At 35.3% G+C, this 23067-nt stretch overlaps 1 protein-coding gene across 1 annotated transcript in view; it reads left to right on the top strand.

The window, feature by feature from the left end:
• The window catches only part of SBF2 (SET binding factor 2), a 545383-nt gene that overhangs the window by 281873 nt on the left and 240443 nt on the right, over positions 1 to 23067 (top strand). Inside the window, exons 7-12 of the mRNA XM_044680325.1 lie at positions 13383 to 13515; positions 13775 to 13883; positions 15557 to 15670; positions 19183 to 19260; positions 19962 to 20075; positions 21703 to 21831. Coding sequence (XP_044536260.1) covers positions 13383 to 13515; positions 13775 to 13883; positions 15557 to 15670; positions 19183 to 19260; positions 19962 to 20075; positions 21703 to 21831 — 677 coding nt within the window. The remainder of the gene's footprint in view (positions 1 to 13382; positions 13516 to 13774; positions 13884 to 15556; positions 15671 to 19182; positions 19261 to 19961; positions 20076 to 21702; positions 21832 to 23067) is intronic.

Below are 23067 nucleotides of genomic sequence, written 5' to 3'. Positions count from 1 at the left end.
ATCTTCTAGTATTAATTTTAAAAATCTTTTTTCTCCATTTTCCAGTTTCATGTGGAGAGACTATACTTCAATTATTTTAATATGCCTTTCTCGAATTGTTAGAGATTTGGAGAATTTTTCACAAGGTTGCTTATAGTTTGCATTTTTTCAAACTATTTGGTACCATCTTTGACTGATTTTTTTTTAATTTTCAATTTTAATTTTATTTATAAAAATCTTCCAAAAAGTAGAAATTTTTTAGTAGTTTAATTTAGGTATACTGTCTTAATCTTATAGAGATAGTGTCAGATATAAAATTCTGAAAGTCACCAGAAATGGTTATAATTCTAAGCAACTGCAGTCTTTGACATTCTTTGAATAAGAGACTAGATTTCACAGTGCAATAATCTTGAAAACTTAGAGAAATAACATAAGAATTTAATAGACTCTTATGAGCATGATCCTTTTGCCTTAGCCTTAAAAGTATCCAGGGCATAAATGTGGACTCCACCATCTAATAACAAATTAGCAATGAATATGTATTTATAGAGAACATATTTACCTAAGGAAAAATCTAAGAAAACTTTAAAACTTGACTTTTTTTATACTGCCACTTAGTTATTAGGTTCTCTGAAAGTCTTCTCTTCTACCTTCTCCTTTTCTACCATTATCTAAAATGTGAAAAAAGTTATTCAAGTTATTTGAAACCCTAGAACTGGGAGAAGATTTATGACATTCAAAATCTAGTTCAAGGATTAGATGTACTTTTAAACAGAAAACTGAGGAATGGCTTTTAAATAAGTAATTGCACTTTTCTCTTTCTTCTTTCATATTTTCTTGTATAGTTATGAATTTATTCACTAAACAATCATGAAATATATATATGTACCTATATATGTTATATATATATATACACACATACATCTATAGAGACATAGATATATGAAAGATATTATCCTTTAATTATTTTGGAATTTGTGACACATGGTGTAGTATGTTGCTCTAAAACAATTTTCTGTCCTATTCTTTTCAAGGTTTCAAAGCAATTTTTGTCACTTAAGGATCCCTTCTTTTAGTCATTTGCCTTCTTGGATTCATTGAATCTGTGGCTACTCAATTTACTAACTTATAGATCTTGATTATCCACTCACCTACTTCTCTATTCTTTTCTAGTCAGTACCAGAGTATCAGTAATTATTTCTATATAATGTAATATAATTTAAGAGCTGCTTATTCTTTTTTTAACTTTTGTTTATTTTTTTAAATCCAAAGATCGTTCATTTTCCCAGTTACATGTAATAATAATTTTAAACATTTGTTTTCCAAAATTATAAGATCCAAACCATCTCCTTCCCTCCCATCCCCAGAGATTGTAAGCAGTTTGATCTGGGCCACACATGTACACATTTCCATACTAGTCATTGTTGTAAGACAACATTCATACAAAACCAAAATGTAAAATAAAACCCTAAAAACACTGATGTGAAAAATAATATGCCTTGATCATCATCCATCCAACTCCAACAGTTCTTCCTCTGGAGATGGATAGCATTCTTCATCATAAGTCTTTCAGATTGCCCCAGATCATTGTATTGCTGAGCATGAGCAAGTTTTTTCAGTTGGTCATCATATAATATTGCTATTACTGTGTACAATGTTCTCCCACTTATGCTAATTTCACCCTGCATCAGTTCATGCAGATCTTTCCACTAGCTTTTTCTAAAATCATCTTGCTTATCATTTCTTATAGCACAATAGTATTCCATTACCACACACACCATAGTTTGTTCAGTCATTCCCCAATTGATGGACATCTTCTCAATTTCTAATTCTTTGCCACCATAAAAAGAGCTGCTATAAATATTTTTGTACAAGTATGTCCTTTCCCCTTTTTTATTATTTCTTTTGCATACAGACCCAGTAGTGGTACTACGAGATCAAAGGGTATACAGTTTTATAGCAACTTTGGGCATAAGAACTCTATTCTTGACCGTCTTTATTCCCACTTTTTTTCATTTTTTCCCTTGAATTCTTAACCTATTTTCTCATTATATAGATTTTGTTGTTATTTTAGTTCATTCTGTAAAGTATTCCTTTGGAAACTGAATTGGTAGAGTGCTCATTATGTAAATTTACAGAAATATTGTCCTTTTCAAATTGGTATGACAAACTGTGAACACTGAATATCTCTCAAATGATTTAGTAAGTTTTTTCTATAGCATTTTGTAGTTTTATTTGCATAATTCTTGTGTATTAGATTAAAATTCAGATATTTTATTCATTCTTGTAGATACTTTAATGAAATTTCTCTTTTTGTGTATTTCCCCTAGTTTTTGATAGTAATAGAAATTCTGTTGGTTTTGTGGTTTTAATATACAGTCTTAATTAAAATCTTCACTGAATGCACTGGGTTAATTGTTAGATTTGATTGGATTTTGGAGTTGAAAGAGACTATAATAATTAATCCCCTTCTTTTGCTGAGAGAGAACCTGAGGACCTGATGTCTTAATTGAATTGACCAAAGTCACATAGTTATAAGCAGCAGAGCTGGGATTCAAACCCATAACTTTATATTCCACTGTTTTTTTCTTTTTTTGTTTTCTAATATAAAAAGATCTTACAGACCCGAGAGCTGTATCCAGTATGAAGATGACAAAACCAAATGCCCTGACTACACTGTTTTTCATACATTACACTTTAAGAACATGGTAGATATACCTTAGTAGGTTTTGGGTTAATATGCTACTTTAAAACAAAAAATTGGCCAATGTAGTTCTGACATATTTTGGAAGCTAGAGTGCAAGAATTTGACTCTCTTGTGTGATAAACACATAAAGCCTTTCTTCATGTGTTTTAATTTGACCCTTTTTGGGATGCAGGGACTTAGACCAGAGCTAGGCTGCTCATTTGAAATAACAGGATCAGCAGCAGCTTGTTCTTTTGTTTTGTTTGTTTGTTTTTGTGTTTAAAGCCCATATTACACTGGGTCAGGAGTTCAGTACCTGAGGGAAAACTTTATGGCCCATGGACAGGAAGCAGATAAGGCTGCTGAAGCTTCCCTATTCTTACCAGTTTTCTTTCCTGTGTGTGGTATCAGGATAATAGCATTATTCCAGCTCTTGGGTGTTTTCTTCTTTCTAAGGATTGCTATGATAGGGAATTTGTTTTTCCATTTTTGATCATTCTGTTTCTGTCAGTGGTCATTATAAGGCCTTCTCTCCTGGTGATTTCCTGTTAATCTCCTTCACCTCTTGTCCTTTATTAATTTTTTCAAGTCCTTATTGTTTCCTATGTAAATTTTAGTGGAATCATTTGGGTTTAGAATATAATATAAGGTCATTATTTTCAGTATTTATAAGATTTTCCTTATAGGAACTGGACTTTGTGTGACTCATAGTTATTGCCATGTATTTCATACCAAAGTATCCTGGAATCTTACAAGTGGATGGAACCTTAGAGATCATTTGAAGTTGCCCATTTTATCCAAATACATAAGGGTACCATGTCTATAGGATTACTGAGAGACAGAGCAACAGCAGAACCAGAATCAGATTCAGTTATCCTCTTTTCTCAGGTTAGCATTTCTGTTCTCTTGTCACATTAAATTCAGAATTTAATTTGGGTGTATAGATTATTTTTTAATGTGCCATTTATTTTGCATTTCTCATTTCATGAAAAATTCTTTTGGTGCCATATAACTAACTATTCAGAAGAATATTTTCATTTGGATCTATAAATTTTTAGTATTTTTGAAAAGGAACCATTTTATTCACATCCATCCTTATCTGCTTTCATTAGTCCTTCTTCCTGTTCCTACCAATTAAAATTATGTAATGACTTGAAGTGGGATTAGCTTTTACAGCAGAAATGAATAGATTCTGTGTTCTTGAAAGTAAAATCTGAAAATACACAAGAAGAAAGAACTAAGGGTCCTGACGATTGTTCTCTTAAGTAGCATCTTTAAAGAGAACATTCTGTTTCTTGGCCTAGAAGAGTGAGCAGCTTACAACCATAGGTTTATGGCTATTCAAAAGTCTTAAGATTAGAAACTTCTAAATCATCTTTCTAATGTGTAAGGCCACAAATGTGTGGTCTTTAATGCCCTTTCCCCTATTTTTCCTACAACATTGCTACTACTAATCTTTCATTTTCCATGCAACTATAATTTTTTTAAAGAGCAAAACAACCCTTCTCTCTCTTATATATAGTAAAGATAGTTGGAGAGTTTTGGAACCATAAGAAATCAGAACATAGTTTGTTTCCCAGGAGAAGGAAATAGGAAATTTGATTTTCTAGGAAAACCATATCTATGATTATTTTCTTGACTGCTTCAAATTCCAGCTCTTTTCCTTTGAGTACTGAAGCAAGCTTTACCATGGCATTGGTTTTTGCTGAAGTACTCCATTGTGGAAAGTACTCAGAGGTCATGTTGAGGTAGGAGATCTTCAGAAGATTCCATTCCAATTCAGTTTCTCTAAGTCAACATTAGAGAGGAAAAGCCTCCTGCAGAAGGTATGAGCTGAATAAGTAAGACAGAAATTTTGATAGAAGTAGAGAGGGGAACCCTTCCAAGAATGGAAGTGCAAAGTCTTCAGCTGGTCCCCAGTAGTACTACTTGAGCATTTCCCTTTCCCACTATTACTGCCATTGCATCTTTGGAAGATGCCATTTCCATATTCCTTGCTGTAGATACCATCTCAGTTGCTGCTGTAGTTCCTTTAGCTTTACTGTTTCTTTTGTCACTGCCTTTGACTCAGGCCATCATCTAAAAAATCCAAACTTGGCAGATCCAGGAGAACGTTGTATACAGAGACTGATACACTGTGGTACAATCAAACATAACGGACTTCTCTACTAGCAGCAATGCAAAAATCCAGAGCAAGGCTGAGGGACTTATGAGAAAGAAAACTAGCCACATTTAGAAGAAGAACTGTGGGAGGAGAAACACAGAAGAAAAACAACTGCTTGAACACATGGGCTGATGGAGATATTATTGGGGATGTACACACTAAACGATAACTCTAGTCCAACTATCAATAATATGGAATTAGGTCTTAATCAATGATACATGTAATAACCCAGTGGAATTATGTATCGGCTACAGGGAGATGGGGGCACTTGGGGGAGAGGGAAAGAACATGAAACATGTAACTATGGGAAAATATTCAAAATAAAAATAAATAAACGAACAAATAAATAATGAATATAAAATCCAAGCTTGGACTCAAAGGATCATAAATCCAATCCTGGAAAGGACTTCAGACTCAAACTCTTTCATTTTACTAATATGGAAACCAAGCCCTTAGGGGAATAAGAACCTGCCCAAGATCACATAGATAATAACCTTCAGAAGGTGGGATCTGAACCTGGTCCTTCTGGCTCCTGTGATAGTAAACTTCCTGCTATTCTACATCACCTCCCTATTAATTGCTTTCCACTGCAGGACACTCTTAACAATTTCTGAAAATAAACTCTGCTTTTACTAGCTTATAATAGGAAGGGAAGGACAAGTATACAAATAGCCTTGATTTTAGAAAAAGTGAAATTAGTACAAAGTAACATAAGAAATTATTGGAAGAGGTAATTTCATTTGAGGGTGGCAGAGAAGGCTTTCTAAAAGAGGTAACATCTGAATTGGATCTTCAAAGGAGAGAAGGACTTAGACAAGCAGTATGGAGGGAAACCATTCTAGGCAAAATGGAGTATGTGCCAAGGACAGGGATACTATATGATCAAAATAAGGACCAGAACTCAGTAGTTCAAAGGAAGGGCAGAATTAGTCTAGATTGTAACCAGATTGTGGAGGAAGGCTGATATCAGAAGGCCAAGAAGAAAGAAAAACATTCTCTTACTTGGCTTTAACTATCAAATCCCACTTTAAAAATACAACAAACTATATGTATAGAGCTTCCCTCTAAGGATTCATTAACTAAGGTCCTCTGTATTGAATCAAAAGTTGAAATAACTTTCTAAACTTTTCCTACTCCCAAAATTATCTTAATTGCTTATCATTGTGCTTTGACATTTCAGAAGCATCCAAAATATGCTCTTATTTTACAATCAGTTAAACACTTCAGTGTTCTAGTAAGCTGTAAGCAACTTGCAATGAGTTGCTTTCTTTAATGATACCATCAAGAAACATCATCATCCATTAGTGATGTAAAATGTGGCCACTATAGATCATTAAATTCCAGTTGTCTTTTTTTATAATTACAGTTTTTTTTTAAAGTGGACACATACTTTATTTTAATTTTTTAAATTTTAATTTTTACTTATTTATTTTGTTTTTACACTAGTTTTTTAAATGTTCTTTTTCCTCTCCTACCTAGCAATGCATCATTTCTAACAAAGATTTTTTTGTTTTGTTTTGTTTTGTTTTCAGAGAGAAAAAAATAGTTCAGCCAAACCAACCAACTCTAGATCTGACCTATATATGTAATATTCCACACCCATTGTTTCCCACCACGATAATGAAAAGTAAATATATTTTCTCAACTGTTCTCCATTTACAGTCTGAAGTTTTTATTCATCATTATTTACCATGTTTCCATTTTCTGAATTCTTTCTAATTATTTCTTACAGCATAGTAATATTCTATTATATTCATGTACCATAGTTTTCTAATTCTTCCAATAAAAAGGAATCTATTTCATTGGTAGTCCTTTGCTACTACCAAACATGTTGCTATAAACATTATGATATATGTGGAAACTTTATTTTGGGTATATATGCCTAGCACTGAGATTTCTGCAGATGATCATTTTAGCCACTTTATTTAGCATAATTCTGAATTGCTTTCTAGAGTGGTTAGAGCAATTCACAGTTCAACCAGTAGTGTATTAGTGTATCTTCCTACATTCCTTCACATCCACTTTCTGTCTTTTGTTACTGTTGCCAGTACCTGAATGTGAAATAAAATCTCAAAGTTGGTTTATTATTGTTTTTCTTTGCATTTTATTTAATTTTTTCATTCTGCAGCTGGACAAACATCTCAAAAATTGAGTATTTCTATACACAAAAATAGAATAGAAAAAGATTATACATAAAACAAAAATCTCTATTATCTAAAGCTTGCTTTTCTGAAAATTTATAATAATTCAACATATTGCTTTTAAAGCTATACTACTTGTGTTTTCTCTTCTTTTCTGTGTGTTTTCTTTTAAATACTTCAATGACTGTCTCTTCTTTCTTTTCTTTTTCTTATTTTTTTGACAATATTATCACTAACTCCCAAACCCCACCCTCCAAATACCATTCCCTCAGTTAAAAAATAAAAGAAAGAAAACATACTTGAGTAATAAATAAGTGTAATCAAGCAAAATAAATATATATATTGGCCATGTTCAAAAAATGCTTATCACAGTTTGCATCTTAAGCCTGTCACCTCTCTTTCCAGATATGGGTAGCATTCTTTATCATTGGTCTTCTAGACTTTATTTTTGCGTTAGTCAGTATTCTTCAGTCTTTCAAATGTTTTTCTTTACAATCTCATTTTGTAGAAATTATTTTCCTGATTCTGATCATTTTACTGTATCCATTCTGGGTTTATAGAATTCTTCTGGCTTTCTGAAATTATTCCTTTCATCGTTTCTTGTAGCACAATAATATTCCACTACATTTATATGCCTCTCAGAGTTGTTTTGCTTTGAATTTTTGCTACAATTAATTATTGGGTAATAGTCTTTCTGGTTGTTAATGTTTTATCTTATTTTTCTTCACCTGTTTTTACCTGTTTATCTACTGAGAAAGGACTCAGTTGTTTCCCTGAGGCAAAGGCTTGTTTTTCTTCCAATCAGTGTTTTTCTTTCTCATTCTTGATACATTGATTTTGTTTTTGTAAAAGTTTTTCCCTTTTGCAAAACTGAAATCATATATTTTATGCTTTGTGATCTCATCCGTCTTGTATTTTAAGAATTCTTCTCCAGCCATGATTATGAAAGGGTACCTAATGTTGTTCTCTTCTAATTATCTTCTGGTGTGACCCTTTGTATTCAAGTCATAAATACATTTTAACATTGTTCTGGCATGCAGTTTGTTGCAATGTATTTCTTTATGCAGCTACTTGAGGTGCCAGAAAATATGTAGAGCAGTGAATAAAGATGTACATTATTATCAAGATTTATTTTGAACTTACAAAAATTATAGACAAAATGACTCCTTGCTTATTTGGCATTTAAATCATCTAATGCACAGCTAAAAATCAAAAAGTAAATTTAGAAGGTAGATATTTCTTCAACAGAGTTGTCAACAATAGCTGCTATAGACACCAACACAGAATTCAGATTTTGCTTCCAGAAAGTATGGCAAACAGTGAATTTTACAGGGACATGAGTATAGTGAGTGATGTTTGTCTTCCCACCAAGGTCAAGCTCTTATAATTCAATTCAATTCAGCAGGTATCATTCAAGCCCTGCTTTGTCCTAGGCATTATACTAGACTTTTGGGATCCTAGACAAAAATGAAAGTTCCCCTTTCTGACAAGAAACATATATTCTACTTGAGGGTAGGTATGGGAGGGGTTCAACACATTCATCCATCAGTCAATACAAAATATATGCATAATAAAAGCAATTTCTAGTGGGGAAAAGTTCAACTTGATAGTGAAATCAAGAAAAGAATCATTTATGAAAATGGCATTTGAAGTGACCTTTGAACAAAGCCAGGGATTCCGAGAGGTAAAGACGAGGGGAAGATATTCCATGTAGGAAAAAAAAACTAATACAAAGGCATGTAGGTGGGAAATAGAGTGTCACATATGGGGAAAAGCAAGAAGGCCAGTTTGACTGGAACAAAGTGTGCATGAAGGGAGCAATATGCAGTAAGCCTGAAGAAATGAGGTGAAACCAAATTGTGAAGTTTGTATTTTATCCTAAAGATAATTAGAAACCACAAAGGTTCCTTGAGTATTGGGGAAATGATATAGTTAGACTCATGTGATATCAACATTAATATGGCAACCATGTGAAAGATAGATTGGAGAGGGAAGAGACTAGAGGCAAGAAGACACATTAGGTTGGTATTACAAGGGTCAGAGTGAATGCCAATGAGATCCTGAACTAAGATGGACATTATGTGAATGGAGAGAGGGGGGTGAATGTGAGAGCTGTGGAGATAGAATCTATAAGACTTGACAGTTGATTGGATATGGGGAGAGACTGAGAGTAAAAAGTTGAACAAAAATCAGCTCAGGATGTGATAACAGCATCATAGCATTCGTGACACTGGGATAAAGAACTAAGGAATGGAAGAAATAAAACAGATCACATTTAAGATGCTGTGTAGCACTCCACTGAAGGACCCAGCATCAAGATGGAGCCAGTTTGTCCTTCCAGAAATCACATAAGGCAGAGACCTAGACTGGTGAATGGTGAATTGCCCAGCAAGGTTGGAGGCTAAGATGTTTTGAGATCTACTTCTAAAGGAAACTTCCTCTACATGGGAGGGAGTCAGAAACTGAGCAATAAGGAAAAATAAGGTGGAAACAGCTGAAATTATCAAACATTTCAGATGGAAGAAAACTCAGAAGCCTTGAGTGTCATCAAATAAACCAACAGGGAAGTTATTAAAGCAGGAAGAAATATAAACTCTAGATCTGGTAAAGTTCAGAGTAAATGAGTAAAAACTATTAAAAATGGAAAATTATTCAAAAAAATTTTAATGAGGTAGAGTTCCCTGTGGATTTTAAGGAAATAATTAGCAGAAAAGAAATTTGAATTCACAATGGAAAGTCTCACCAGAAAAGATAGAGGATAAAGGATTGTAAATGTAAATTTGCTAAAGATGAAGTCTCCAAAAAAAAAAGGCAATTAGAAAGAAAGGAAGGAAGGAAGGAAGGAAGAAAAGAGAGAGAGAAGGCATGAGGGAAAAATAAATAAATAAATAGATTCAGAAAAAGAATAACCTTTAATGAAGTACAACATTCATTTATGCTAAAAAAAAAACTGTACAAAATATGATTACAGAAGAATCTTTTTTAATGTCACAAAAAATATCCAAAAGCAAGCATTGTGTACAGTGAGGTACAGGTTGCTGTGGATTTTGAAGAGACAATGGAACCACCACACAATGTTCCTCAATAATTTAAAACAGAATAAAGCAAGGATGCACCCTCTCTCTGCATTTATTCAACATAGTTATAGAAATGTTCTCAACTACAGTAAAAGAAGAGAAAGAAACCAAAGGCACAAATGGAGATAAAGAGCAGGTAAAAATATTCCTGTTTGCTGCTAATAGGATGGTATTCTTAGAAATTTCTAGGGAATCACCAAAGATACTAATCAAGATAATAAATTTTTTTCAGGATTGCAGACCACAAAATAAATCTTCAAAAATCACTTGTGTTTCTACTATATGATAATAATAAAACCCAAGGGACAGTAATAGAAAAGGAAATCTCATTCCAAATAACTACAAAATGAATAAGGCATCTGGGGATCAAGACTACCAAAGCACACAAATATTATCAAAGTTAATGTACTGTTTTAATGCTTTATCAATCAGATTATCTATAGGATGTTTTGTAGAATTTGATTAAATGATAACACAATTCATTTGGGAAAAAAAAAGATCTAGGATCTGAAAGAGAATGAAAAGAGTTAGGATAAAGGAAGATAACACTCCCAGTCCTCAAGTTATATTATAAAGTAGCAATTATCAAGGCCTCTGGTATTGGGACCCAAAATAGATTGGTAGCTCTGTGGAACCAAATAAATAAAGAGGAATCAGAAACAATGTACCTCAAATTAGCAGAAAATAGAAATAACTTGGGGAAATAATATTATTTGATTTTTTAAAAACTGCTGAGAAACCTGGCAGAAATTAAATTCAGGACATTACCTTATAAAATATTCCACAATACTTTCTAAATGGGCATGTGACCGTATAATGCTATTAAAAATGAGAAAAGAACTAGACTATATACCTCTCATAGTTATAAGTAGGAGATGTAGATAGAGGCAACCACAAAAGATAAAATAGATAATTGATTATTCAAAAATGAAAAGTTTTTGAAGAGACAAAAATAATGCTTGTGGGATAAGAAGTGAAATAATCAAATGGGGGGAAAATCTTTGTATCACATTTCTCTAATAAAGGTTTAATGTCTAAGCTACAGAAACAATTTATATATACGTAATTAATCTCAATTCTCCAATAGATAATTGGTCAAAGAATTTAAACATTTGGGTTTCAAATGAAAAACTGCAAAGTATTCACAACTACAGGAAAGAATATTCCAAATCACATGGTACTAATGCTGATTGAACAAAGTCAAGAAACAATATGTACATTGACCATAACAATGCAAATGAAAAGAGAAATCACATGCTCCACTAAAAAACTCAAAAGTTACTGCTGCAAAATTAGAAAGAAAAGATACAAAAGGCTATTCCCAACCCACCTCTTTACAGAGATAGGAGCTCCATAGGCATTGCGAACTGCACATGTTTTTGACTTTTTTAATGTAATAATTGGTTATGCTGAGCCTCCCTCTCATTTTTCTTTATTTATCTTTTTAAAATACCATTTGTTATATGCAATGGCTCTCCAGGAAGACAAGGAGGAGAAGGAAGAAGAGGGAACCTGGAGAAAATTATGATGATGTAAAAAACAAAAGACATCATCATAAACTTTTTTTAAAGACTTTCACAAGTGTGGGCCTATAACCAGACCATTGTCACAGAAAGAAACATTTTTTTGATTAAAAAATAAAAGTACTTTTATCACAGAAATAACATTTTGATTTATAAAAATTTAAGAACAACCTGCTGGGAAGAGGGTAAGGTTGCTGATTACAGCATTAGAGTTAATTACTTCTCTCTGAGTAATGGACAGGGACAGTATCTTACTTTTAGCTATACCTTTTGTGTACTAACGAATCAGTACTTTCATTCATTGAATAAATATTTATTGGTGGTGGGCCTACATGCAGGGACCCTTGAGCTGAACACATGTGAGCAAAAAGACATTTGTTCTCTCAGATCTTACAGTGCAATAAGAGATAAGACACACTGTTTGGCTCAGAATCTCCCTCTCTTTTTAAATTGCTTAAAATAATTAATTGGTTAGTTGGCTCATTTATTTATACTCCCAATTAGTTATAAAAGCATTTTATTCATTGGTTGGTTGGTTTATTTATGATTTACAGGCTCATCTTCTTGTTCAGTCATTCAGTCATATCCAACTCTTCATGATCTCATACCAGAGGATACTGTCCATAGGATTTTCTTGGCAAAGATACTGGAGTGGTTCACCACTTTTTTCCCTACTGGATCACCTTTTATCAGAATACTCCACTACCCATCTTGAGTAGCCTTGCATGACAGAGCTCATAGTTTCAATGAGCTATGCAAGCCCCTTTGCCACAACGTGGCAGTGAGCCAAAGAGGGTTCCAAAGCATGAGGCAGGCTGGTTAGTTTTTATTTTATTTTTTTTTTTAACCCTTAACTTCGGTGTATTGTCTCATAGGTGGAAGAGTGGTAAGGGTGGGCAATGGGGGTCAAGTGACTTGCCCAGGGTCACACAGCTGGGAAGTGTCTGAGGCCAGATTTGAACCTAGGACCTCCTGTCTCTAGGCCTGACTCTCACTCCACTGAGCTACCCAGCTGCCCCTAGTTAGTTTTTATTTTAAAGGCAGTAGAGAAGGATTGTAGAAACCACAATTGAGGTTTTTTTTGGTGTAAGGAAAAGGACATTTTCTGATCATTACTGTAATCTGACAGCTGCATTCAGAATGATTCAGAAAAGGTGAGCAATTAAATGCATGAAGAAAGCTCAGTAGGAAGGCTCCAAGAAAGATACCTTGAAGGATAGCTTTGAACCCACCTCATGGTGGTGGAGAAGGGAAAGTGTTTTGGTCATTAAATACTTCTTAATGAGAGTGGTTCAGTTTTTTAAAGGGCTAGTTTGCATTTGTCCTCATTAGTGCCATTTTTTAGTCTCTTCTCATTTTTGTGACTGCTACTACTACTACTACTGCAAACATTTAAAAAAAAAAAAAAAAACCTCTCACATCTTCTGTCTTATTTGATCTCCTAATAGCCCAGGCCTATAAAGAAGCTTCAATATTTCCATGTACTTTTTTAGTAACACTAGTTATCACTATTCAGAAACAAAGAAAGGATTGTAGAAGTTAAATTCAAGAAAGTAAAAATAGAAAATGTCTAGACTATAATAAAATAATGAGTGTCTTACTGATTTGAAAGATATAGGCAAACCAAATTGACCTTTTAAAAAACAAAAAAATCCATCCACTTTCTGCCACTTATACCTAAAATACATATTTTCCCACAGTGATTCCAAGAGCACTGATTTCTTCTTGTCATTTTAGTCTCTTTGTTCTCAGTTGACTTGGTGTTTGAGGTATGTATATGCAGTTTGTAAAATTGTGTTCTTGTCTTTCCAGGTATCCAAAATGTCCTCAGCCTCTTCTGTGCAGTACTCACAGAAAACAAGGTTCTCTTTCACTCCACCAGTTTCCAGAGACTTAGTGATGCTTGCAGAGCACTAGAGTCTTTAATGTTTCCTCTTAAATATAGGTGAGATTTGATTAACTGGCTCTAATATTTACACTTAGTTTATAGACTTACTGACTATCAAGTCTATGAAGGGATGTCAGTTAAATAATATAAATGAGCATGATGGTCTCACTGGAAGTTATACAACATACTGACTCAAAATTTTGAATACTGTCACTGATCAAATTCTTGGCCATATTGAGGAAATTATAAAGAAAGAAGAATTGAGGAAATTATAAAAAAGGAAAACGTACTCAACTTTTTTTTTTTTTATTCCTAGTTATCCTTATATCCCTATTCTTCCGGCTCAATTATTGGAAGTCTTAAGTTCCCCAACACCTTTCATCATTGGAGTTCATTCTGTCTTTCGTACTGAAGTCCATGAACTTGTAAGTATTCACATTTATTATCTTTACTAAATTCACATTACTAAATACTATCTACTACTACTACTACTACTACTACTACTACTAACACATTATACATTACTATCATATTACTAATTCACAATTGCTATCATCATTTAAAAATTCATAGCATATTTCTTTGTTTCCAGGGATGTCTTTAATCTAATGGTAGGATGTTCTTGTTAGTTTAATTATCAACAAAAAAGGTGATGATAAGAAAAGATCCCCTTGAACTTATAACTGTCTATGTTTGCTTTACACCAACTGGAATACAGAGCTATTGGAAATAAATCTATTCATTTATGTAATTTCTTCTCTCATAGAATAATAATATTATATTTTTTTAAACCCTTACCTTCCGTCTCAGAATCAATACTATGTATTGGTTCTAAGGCAGAAGAGCATTGGGATAGGCAGTGGGGGTTAAGTGACTTACCCAGGGTCACATAGCTAGGAAGTGTTTGAAGCCAGACTTGAACCCAGGACTTCCTGTCTCCAGGCCTGGCTCTATCTATTACACCACCTACCTGCCCCCATAAATTTATATTATTCATTAGTGGTATAATAAAATAAACATCTTGTTATCTATATTACAATTAAACAATAATCATAACTTCACAAAGTCCATCAAAAAGGACAGATTTGAAGTTCCTTGGCTAAGGTTCTAATTATATTCACTTTGTCAACTCTAAAGGCTTATTTATTCCAAAATACAGTTCCTAGCACATAGTAAATACTTTATATATGCTTGTTGCCCCCCACTTGAGTTGAAATCATTTTAAGCATAATTTTGCCCATTACCTATAATAAGGAAAAACTTACTTGATTGAATCTTGCAAGTGATATTATCAGAGATGGTACAACAATAACAGATTGCAAAGAGAAAACTCCTATTTTACTTCTATACTGGATTGCAAAGGTTCTACCAAGACTTCCTTACTAGAAAAGGGCCCTCATACCAAATTTATCTTACAAGTCCTTTGTGAAACTTTGCAACAGAAAGTGGGAAAGTTAAAGACGGATCTTTGATTAGCAAAAATTTCCTTTCAGGATATAATCTTCATGTTGTTTGTAGATGACACAATTATAAAAGCAGACGACAAAAAACCATGAAGATTAATTGGAATGAAAATTCAAAAAGATCTTGACAGATTGGAATGTGGAAGAAAAACTAATAAAACTTATTCTTTAATATTTCACTGGATCCACCTTCTCATCAATATGAGCACTCTCTCCACCAATAGAGCTCAATAGGCACCTAGCTAGTCATTGAATGGTGCACACATTTTGTCTCTAGGACTATACCTTACATCTTTCTATCTTGGATGAACCTGAAAAATCCTGGACTCCAGTGGCATAGCCCTTAAGAACCTGGAGTCTTGGCCATGCTACAGTGAAATTCCAGAGTAGGTCTTGTGTGGGAAAATTTTATAATGCCAGTTTCGTTAATGTTAACCTAAAAATACTTGAAAATTCTATTTTCTTAAGTGGGTAGACTCCTTTTCTGCCTCATTTATGTTGTAGCATAGCAATAGCAAAATATCCAAGACTTTTGTCTGATTGATTAATAATTTTGAATAATGAAGTTCAGTTGAATAAATTTAAATAAATAACCTGTGATTAATTCAGCTCTGGATTATTTTTGTTTTCTCTAGTTAGATGTAATCATTGCTGATTTGGATGGAGGTACTATTAAAGTCCCTGAATGTATTCACCTGTCTCCTCTCCCAGAACCACTGTTACATCAGACACAAACAGCCCTGTCTCTGGTATGTCATATCTTTAATGGTGTACAAATCAAATGGTCAGGAATGTACAGGCATCACATGCATGTTGAGGTGAACACTATGATTTCCAGATTCTGAATGAGCATTAGTAGGTGAGTAACTATTAATGAAAAAGCTCCTGTCTTGTGTGGCATAGAATGCCACAGGGAATACAGCTAGAATCGGGGGACCTGGGCCCAAATCCAGCCTCAGACACTTACCATGATCTAGGCAAGTCACCTTGCTGAGCCTCGGTTTCCCCATCTGTGAAATGAGGAGAATGGTCACATCTACATGGTGGGGCTGTTGGAAGGATCCAATGAGTTTACTCTCCTCTTTGTAAACATGCCTTACCCAACACATCTGGCCAGTGATCAAGTTTTGTCAGTTCTACCTCCAGAACCCAACTCCTACCTGGCAGTTTTCTTTCTTCCCACAGCCTCATTCCAGGCCTCAGTGCCTCTCCCCGGGCTCTGGCAGAGCTGTCAGTGCAGGCTTCCTGCCTCAGGTCTCCCCACCCCAGCTGCCTCTCCGTACAGCTGTCTGAAGCACACAGCCTTCCTGTGGTAGTGGCTCCAGGGTCCAAGGCCGACCCTCTGTTTGGCCTTGAAGGCTTTTCACAACCTGGCTCCCACCTCACTTTCCAGCTCTTTCTGTAGCGCAGCCATGCTGGCCTTCTTGCTGTTTGTTCCTCTCATGTGTCAGCCCATCTCCTGTCTCTGTGCCTTCACTTAGCCAATGGTCAGCAACCTTTTTGGCCGAGAGAGCCATAAATGCCTGTGGAAGGAAGAAAATGGAGGCGGAAGGCACTGGAATATGGGGCGGGGGCTGTAGGGCCCCCTGGGGCACATCCTGGGGCTCTGCCCAGACTGGCCAGTCGGGAGGTGGAGCCAGATATGGCTCAAGAGCTGTAAGTTGCCATCCCCTGATCTAAGCCATCTCTCATGCCTCTGGGCCCTCCTTCTGTTTTGCCTCAGTGAATTATAGTTTTCTTCCCGGGTCAGTTCCAGCATCATCTTCTCCACAAAGAATATCTCAATCTCACCAGTTCTTGGGCCTCCTCCCTACCCAACCTAGAGAAAAACACTAATTACATGTCATCTCCCTCAAGCAAGTGCCACCATCTGGGAAGGAAAGCCAGGCCTGCTTGAGTTTTATCTTTGTATTCCCTGCCCCACTGCCTAGCAAGACACCCTGGTTGGTGGATATCTCTTTTTTTGGCCAACCTTATCAGTTTTATTAGCTATATTTGTCAAATGTTGGTCTATGGATGTTACTTCTAACTCCTTCCTTTAAATGGCATGTCCTTCATTGGATTACTCAGTATTCTAAGACCTTGAAACATTAGTCCAATCAGGCATTAAATTCAAACTCTTGAATTTCTCAATAACAGCCACATGTTCTGTACCATATGGGCTTCATAATCAGGTCTCTAAGCGTCTGAGGGGTAAAGTGGGCTCGAGAGTGATCTAAGCCCAGATTGTTAATACCTAGTTAGATATTCCTCCCTTCTTGTTAGTCTCTTCATTTGGCCCTACTCCATACCTTCACCTGGTTTTGAAAGAAAATGCTTCTACTTTGATGGAATTTGCCTTGGCTAAAACAGTTGAAAAAATATGAAATTTCATATTTATTGAACATATAATAAAATCTGCTTCAGGTGTCAGATAGTAACTCTTCTGTAAAAGCTCCTGCCTTCAGAACTACCTTCAGGGAAACCGCTTTGTTCTGAGATCAGTCTTCCAGGGTTCATCTGGTTAGCAGTAGCAAACTGGAGTACTGAAGCTGTAAAATCCACCTTCTCCACTCTGTCTTCATGAGTTTTTAAAAATCTGCTTGAAAAAGAGAAATTTTACAAGTGATACCCTTAATCCATAATAGGAATGGGGTGGAGTGGTATGCCTTCCCTTCAGCACACAGGAGCTTATAGCAAGATCATGGCTCTTCTCCCCCTTCCTTTTCTCTTCCTCTTAATAATAATGATGATGGTAATAAACGACTATTAATATAGTGCTTTAAGGTTTGTGAAACACTTTATAATTGTTATCTTGTTAGATCTTCACCATAATTCTGGGATTTGGGTGCTATTACTATCCCCATTTTAACATTTGAGGAAACTGAGGCAAACAGAGGTTAAGTAATTTATCCAGAGTCAACATAACTAGTAACTGTCTGAGGCTAGGTCTCCCTGTCTCCAGCCCCAGCACTCTATCCACTCTGCTACTAGCTACCTCAACAGTGATATATTCATTAATCCAGCTGATATTATGCAATGCCTACAATGTATACAGCAATATGCTAGTGTATACCACAGAAGGAGACAGATATTAAAGAAATGGAAAGCACCTCACTTTCCCTGTCCCAAAGAACTTAAAATAAATTAGTAGGAAACACAAAACCTTCACAAGGTAAAATGATACTTGAGAACTTAAAAAAGCAGCTTCCCAATAGGTACTCTTGTAGTACAGTATATTTGGAATGGGTTGCTGCTGTGGGGAATGGGAGGAAAAAATAATTAAAGTGGGGCAAAATGATCAGAGATAGAATTTTTTGGAAGCAAAGGCACCTCCCTGAATTTATCAAAGCTGATCTGAGACAACAGACTTACAGTCTATTACTCTGATTCTACTCGAAAACTTTCAAACCTATTACCACTTATGGGTCTAGCATGGCTTTCAAGGCCCTAAGATTACTCCCAAACCACATGGCAGGAGACAGCAGTAGAGAAACATCATTGTATTCACTAATAAAAATTCTTACTCATAAGTGAATTTTATTCTGTGATACGATGTATAAATAGGAAGAGTTGTAATGTATGATAAGCAAGCCATATAGACTGAGTAATTAACAATTAGAAACAGTTATACCTTGGAGATATTGTGGGTTTGGTTTCAAACTACTGCAATAAAGCAAGTCACACAAATTTTTTGTTTCCCAGCACATAGAAAAGTTGTGTTTTCACTATACAGTCAACTATTAAATATACGATAATAGTATGATATCTAAAAAATATACATGCCTTCATTAAAAAATAATTTATTGCTAAAAAATGCTAATCACCACCTAAGCCTTCATCAAATTGCTCAACTTGTGGTTGCCACAAACCTTCAATTTATAAGAACTGCAATATCTATGAAGCATAGTAAAACTAGGTATGGATGTATTGATATAAGTATAGATAACATTTCAGTTATAAGTAAGATATTTAAAAACTAGTTGCTTATTTAATAAGGAAAAACTCAATGAAGACATCCTAGAAGAACTGGGAGAGCTTTATATTCATTTATCCTGCCTATCAAATTGATATTCAGTTTCTGAAGCAGGTAATCATTGTGACTAAACAGGCAAAGATTTTGTGGGAGTCATTGAAGAAAGTGACTCAACTCTTGTTAAATTTGAAGACTTCTCTGATAGCAAGATGTGCCTGTTGAGAGAATTTTATCATTTTCTCTATATGCAGGGATGGATTTCCAAAGTTTTAGAACAATTTGTTTATTAAAATATTTTTATTTTAGATTTTACACCCAGATCTGGAAGTAGCAGATTATGCATTCCCCCCACCACGGACAGCTCTATCCCATTCAAAAATGCTGGTAAGTTTATAATTTAATTTTGATTTTTTTTGTATAATTTTTTAAAGATATACTTTTTTCTTGAAAATATTTAAGGAACTGAGACCTCAGCTCCTTTAATTTAGTCTGATGAGTATCATAGAATCCTCTCACAAGGCAGCTAAAAGAAAAAGCACCAGCCTAGGAGTCAGAAGTCCTTGCTACTGGCTTTAATAGGAACAAGGGTAGGACTATGACTTTGGGCTTGTTATTTTTAAGTTTCAATTGCTTTATCTAGATTAATGTCTAAAGTCTATGCTAGCTCTAAAATTCCCATGATTATGAAACTGTAATTTACCAAAAGAAGTCATGTTTACCACCTTATTAAAAAAAAAGTTAGTCATTTAACCAAGGAATTTTAATAGAACTCATAGATTTTTAGATCTAATATATCTTTGGGTTTCTATAATTAATTTAAGATTGCACATTTTTAGTGTTGTTGGATAGAAGTTGAAGGAAGAAGGGCATATCCACCCACAGGCTATGGAAGAATTTTGGAACTTCTGATCGAGGACAGAGCTAGGATCAGTGGATGGAAGGCATAGGGAACCAAGATAGAAAGAGGGACCACTTCTGTGGGCTAGGAGTTGTCATCTTAGAAGTGTTGAGCACTTTTTAAAATTATTTCAGTTTTTTTATTGTTGTTTCAATAAAGCCTAATATTTCTCTCTTCTTATTTTCAGGATAAAGAAGTGCGAGCAGTTTTCCTTAGATTATTTGCGCAGCTATTCCAAGGTTATAGATCTTGTCTGCAGCTTATCAGGATCCATGCAGAGCCAGTCATACACTTTCACAAGGTAGCTAAAAACAAAAACAAACCTTTCAGCCTATGAAAAGAGAATGACTTGCTCCCCTTTTAAACCTAGTACAAGGGGACAATTAATGTGAGTTTCCCTAAAGAAACAAGCAGTACAATGTAGTGAGAAAGATCTTTGATCACAAATCAAGTAGGTGTCTATTCTTATAGTTGTGCCATTGGCTGAGTAGGTGATCTTGGTCAAATCTCTCTGGACCGCAATTTCTTCTTTGCAGAACAAGGGAGTTGGACAGTGACATTAACTCTAAAAATGGTCATTGACATTTATATAGCCATTGTCTTTTATGAAACATCTATATGCTTCATCCCATTTGATACTTTCCACAGCCTTTTGCCACAAACAGTCAAAGTAAAATCATCTCTGTCTTACAGATGATCCCTATATCCCCTACCCATGCTGACATGTTATTCTGTCCCTTAGCAGTCTAAAAAGTTATCAGACCTCCAAAATGAACAGGAATTACCTGCTTTTCATAGATTTCATCAGACCCAGCTTTTAATAAGCATATTTACATTACTAATCATATGATGAACTTTTTTTGTTTGGCCTCTTATTTCAAATAATCATAACTCCCATTTCTATAGCATTTTCGTGCCAACAAAGTGTTTTATTCTTAAGAACTCTGTGTGCTTGAGCAATACTACATTAGCCATCACACCTTTGATCTGGTTGGATCCTTACAACAAACCTGCAAGGGAATGGCTCTGATGGTATGATCCCCATTTTCCAGAAGACTGAATGAAGAATTTATGGAGCTTTAGTATGTGAAAAGTGTTGTGCCAAGTGCTGGGGATAAGGATAGAAAGGTCAGACATTCCTTCCTCTCAAGTAGCTTAAATTCTAATGGAGGAGACATTTATGAAGGATTTAGAGGCAGGTTAGAGGGTAAGGCCCCACAGAATCTAAGGTCACACAGCAAAGCAGATGGGAATGTCTCTTTTATGACATTTCTACTAACAAAATCAATCAGTTTCTGAAGGCAAACTATTTGAGGCTACCAAGGATTTTGGTGGCAAGAACTTTCTCTATAGGATCATCTACTGATGCTGCTGCAGCCCCTGCAAGAGCAGTGGCCAAGCTGTATCTCTCCAGGGCTGTGGCCCAGGATGGTGGCTGAGGGCACTGGGCTGGAAGCCTTGCTATTCCCAAAGCTTCTGGGTGGGTTCTGCGCTGTCTCCATCAGGGGCTGTGGGGAAATATTGATTGTGATGGTGGTGGTGGTGTTTTGACTCACCTGGAGCCTGCTGCCTTCCATCTCTCCCTTAGGGAGTTTAGCTGGCCGCCTTGTGAGTGATAATTGGAGGAGTCTGTGTCTTAGGAAAGGACTTGGCTGTAATCACATAGCTTGTAAGTGACTGGGCCAGGTTCTTTAAGCTCAAAGTCTAGTGGTCTTCCATGATATTGTCTTGCCTTCTAAACAACATTTTGGGGAATAAAACATAAAAATGTAGAGCACCTTGCCAAATGCTCTTTAAAATGCTAGTGCTTCCTCATAAATTGAAGAGACTCAACAGTTTTGTACTTTATTTTATATTTCTATTTTGTCCATATATACCTTAGAAAGTTATTCATTGGTCTCTCCCTTTCATATTTTCCACTCCTACAGACAGCTTTCTTGGGACAGCGTGGTTTGGTGGAGAATGATTTCCTCACTAAGGTGCTTAATGGAATGGCATTTGCAGGCTTTGTGTCTGACAGAGGGCCTCCATACAGATCCTGTGATCTCTTTGATGAGGTATGAATTATCTAGGGCAAGGGTTCTTAACCTGACATCCACACATTACCTGAAGGGCAGGGGAATAGATCTGAGGGGATACATGAGCTTAGATGGAAAAAATGCATCCTTATTTTCACTAACCTCTAACTGAAATGAAGCATTTCCTTCTGAGATGGGGTTCATAGGCCTTACTGGACTTCCAAAGCAGTCTATGATACAAGAAAGGTTAAGAGCCCCTGATCTAAACTGTGATATTTTCTACAGAATGGACATAATAGGTGAAATGAGAGGGATTTTTTCTAATATTTTGAATCCCTCAAAATAATTGATAAAGAAGGAAGTCTATGGCACAGTGATTATAAAGCTGTCTCAGCTGGGAAACCCCAGGTTAAAGTCGCAACTTGATACCTACCTGAGGTGCCACCAGATACCTGAGCCTCTCTCTCCAGACCATTAGGTGCAGAGTGGCTGCCTAGCTGCACTGCTGGAGGTAGTTTCCTATACTGATGAAATCATAGATCTGGACAAAAATAAAATTATAGACCCTGAGTAGTTTTTACTATGTATTTGGAGCATAATTTAATTTATTTTCCATTTTATTTTCCTGGGAAGTTTCACAAATCTTTAGTACTGAGGTATGTTTTAGACATCATTGGGACTAATGATTTTTCATGAAAATTAATTCATTTTAAATATTATTTGCCATAATTTTGTAGTAAATTTTAGAGTAATTTTAATGCATGAACAGAACTTTTGATTTAGAAAATCAAAATAAAATGATAACTTTACCTACTTCATTGAAGTGAAATTATATCTTGTTATATAATCACCAAATTTCAAAGTATTCTCCTAAGTGGTCAGTGCTAGAACTTAGTTTTATCTACTAGAGATCCTTGTTTCTTAGTCAATAATAGCCACAATGTATTGAGCTCTTTCCTATCAAGCTCACTTCTTGATTACTACTGTAAATTCCTAAATGAAAGGATACATCCATTCTCAGACTCCAAGTTTACCTCTTGAGAGGTAACACACAACAGCCCCAGTATATCATCATAACATTTTTTGACATCAGGATCCCCACTAAATTAGAAATTCCAGAGAGCAGATTTTGTATAGTAGGTGGATTCTTCAGATTGGTTTATGCAAAGAGATAGATGGGAATCACAACTTTAGAGTTGGGAAAAACTCAGCCACCGGGCATGTGACAAGTGGTCAACCTGTCTTCCCTTGAAGAGTCAGGAGGAGAAGCCCCCT

This window comes from Gracilinanus agilis, chromosome 6, assembly GCF_016433145.1.
Source record: "Gracilinanus agilis isolate LMUSP501 chromosome 6, AgileGrace, whole genome shotgun sequence".
NCBI lineage: Eukaryota > Metazoa > Chordata > Mammalia > Didelphimorphia > Didelphidae > Gracilinanus > Gracilinanus agilis.
Note: the sequence above shows the minus strand (reverse complement) of the source record. Positions and strands in the feature narration are given on the sequence as shown.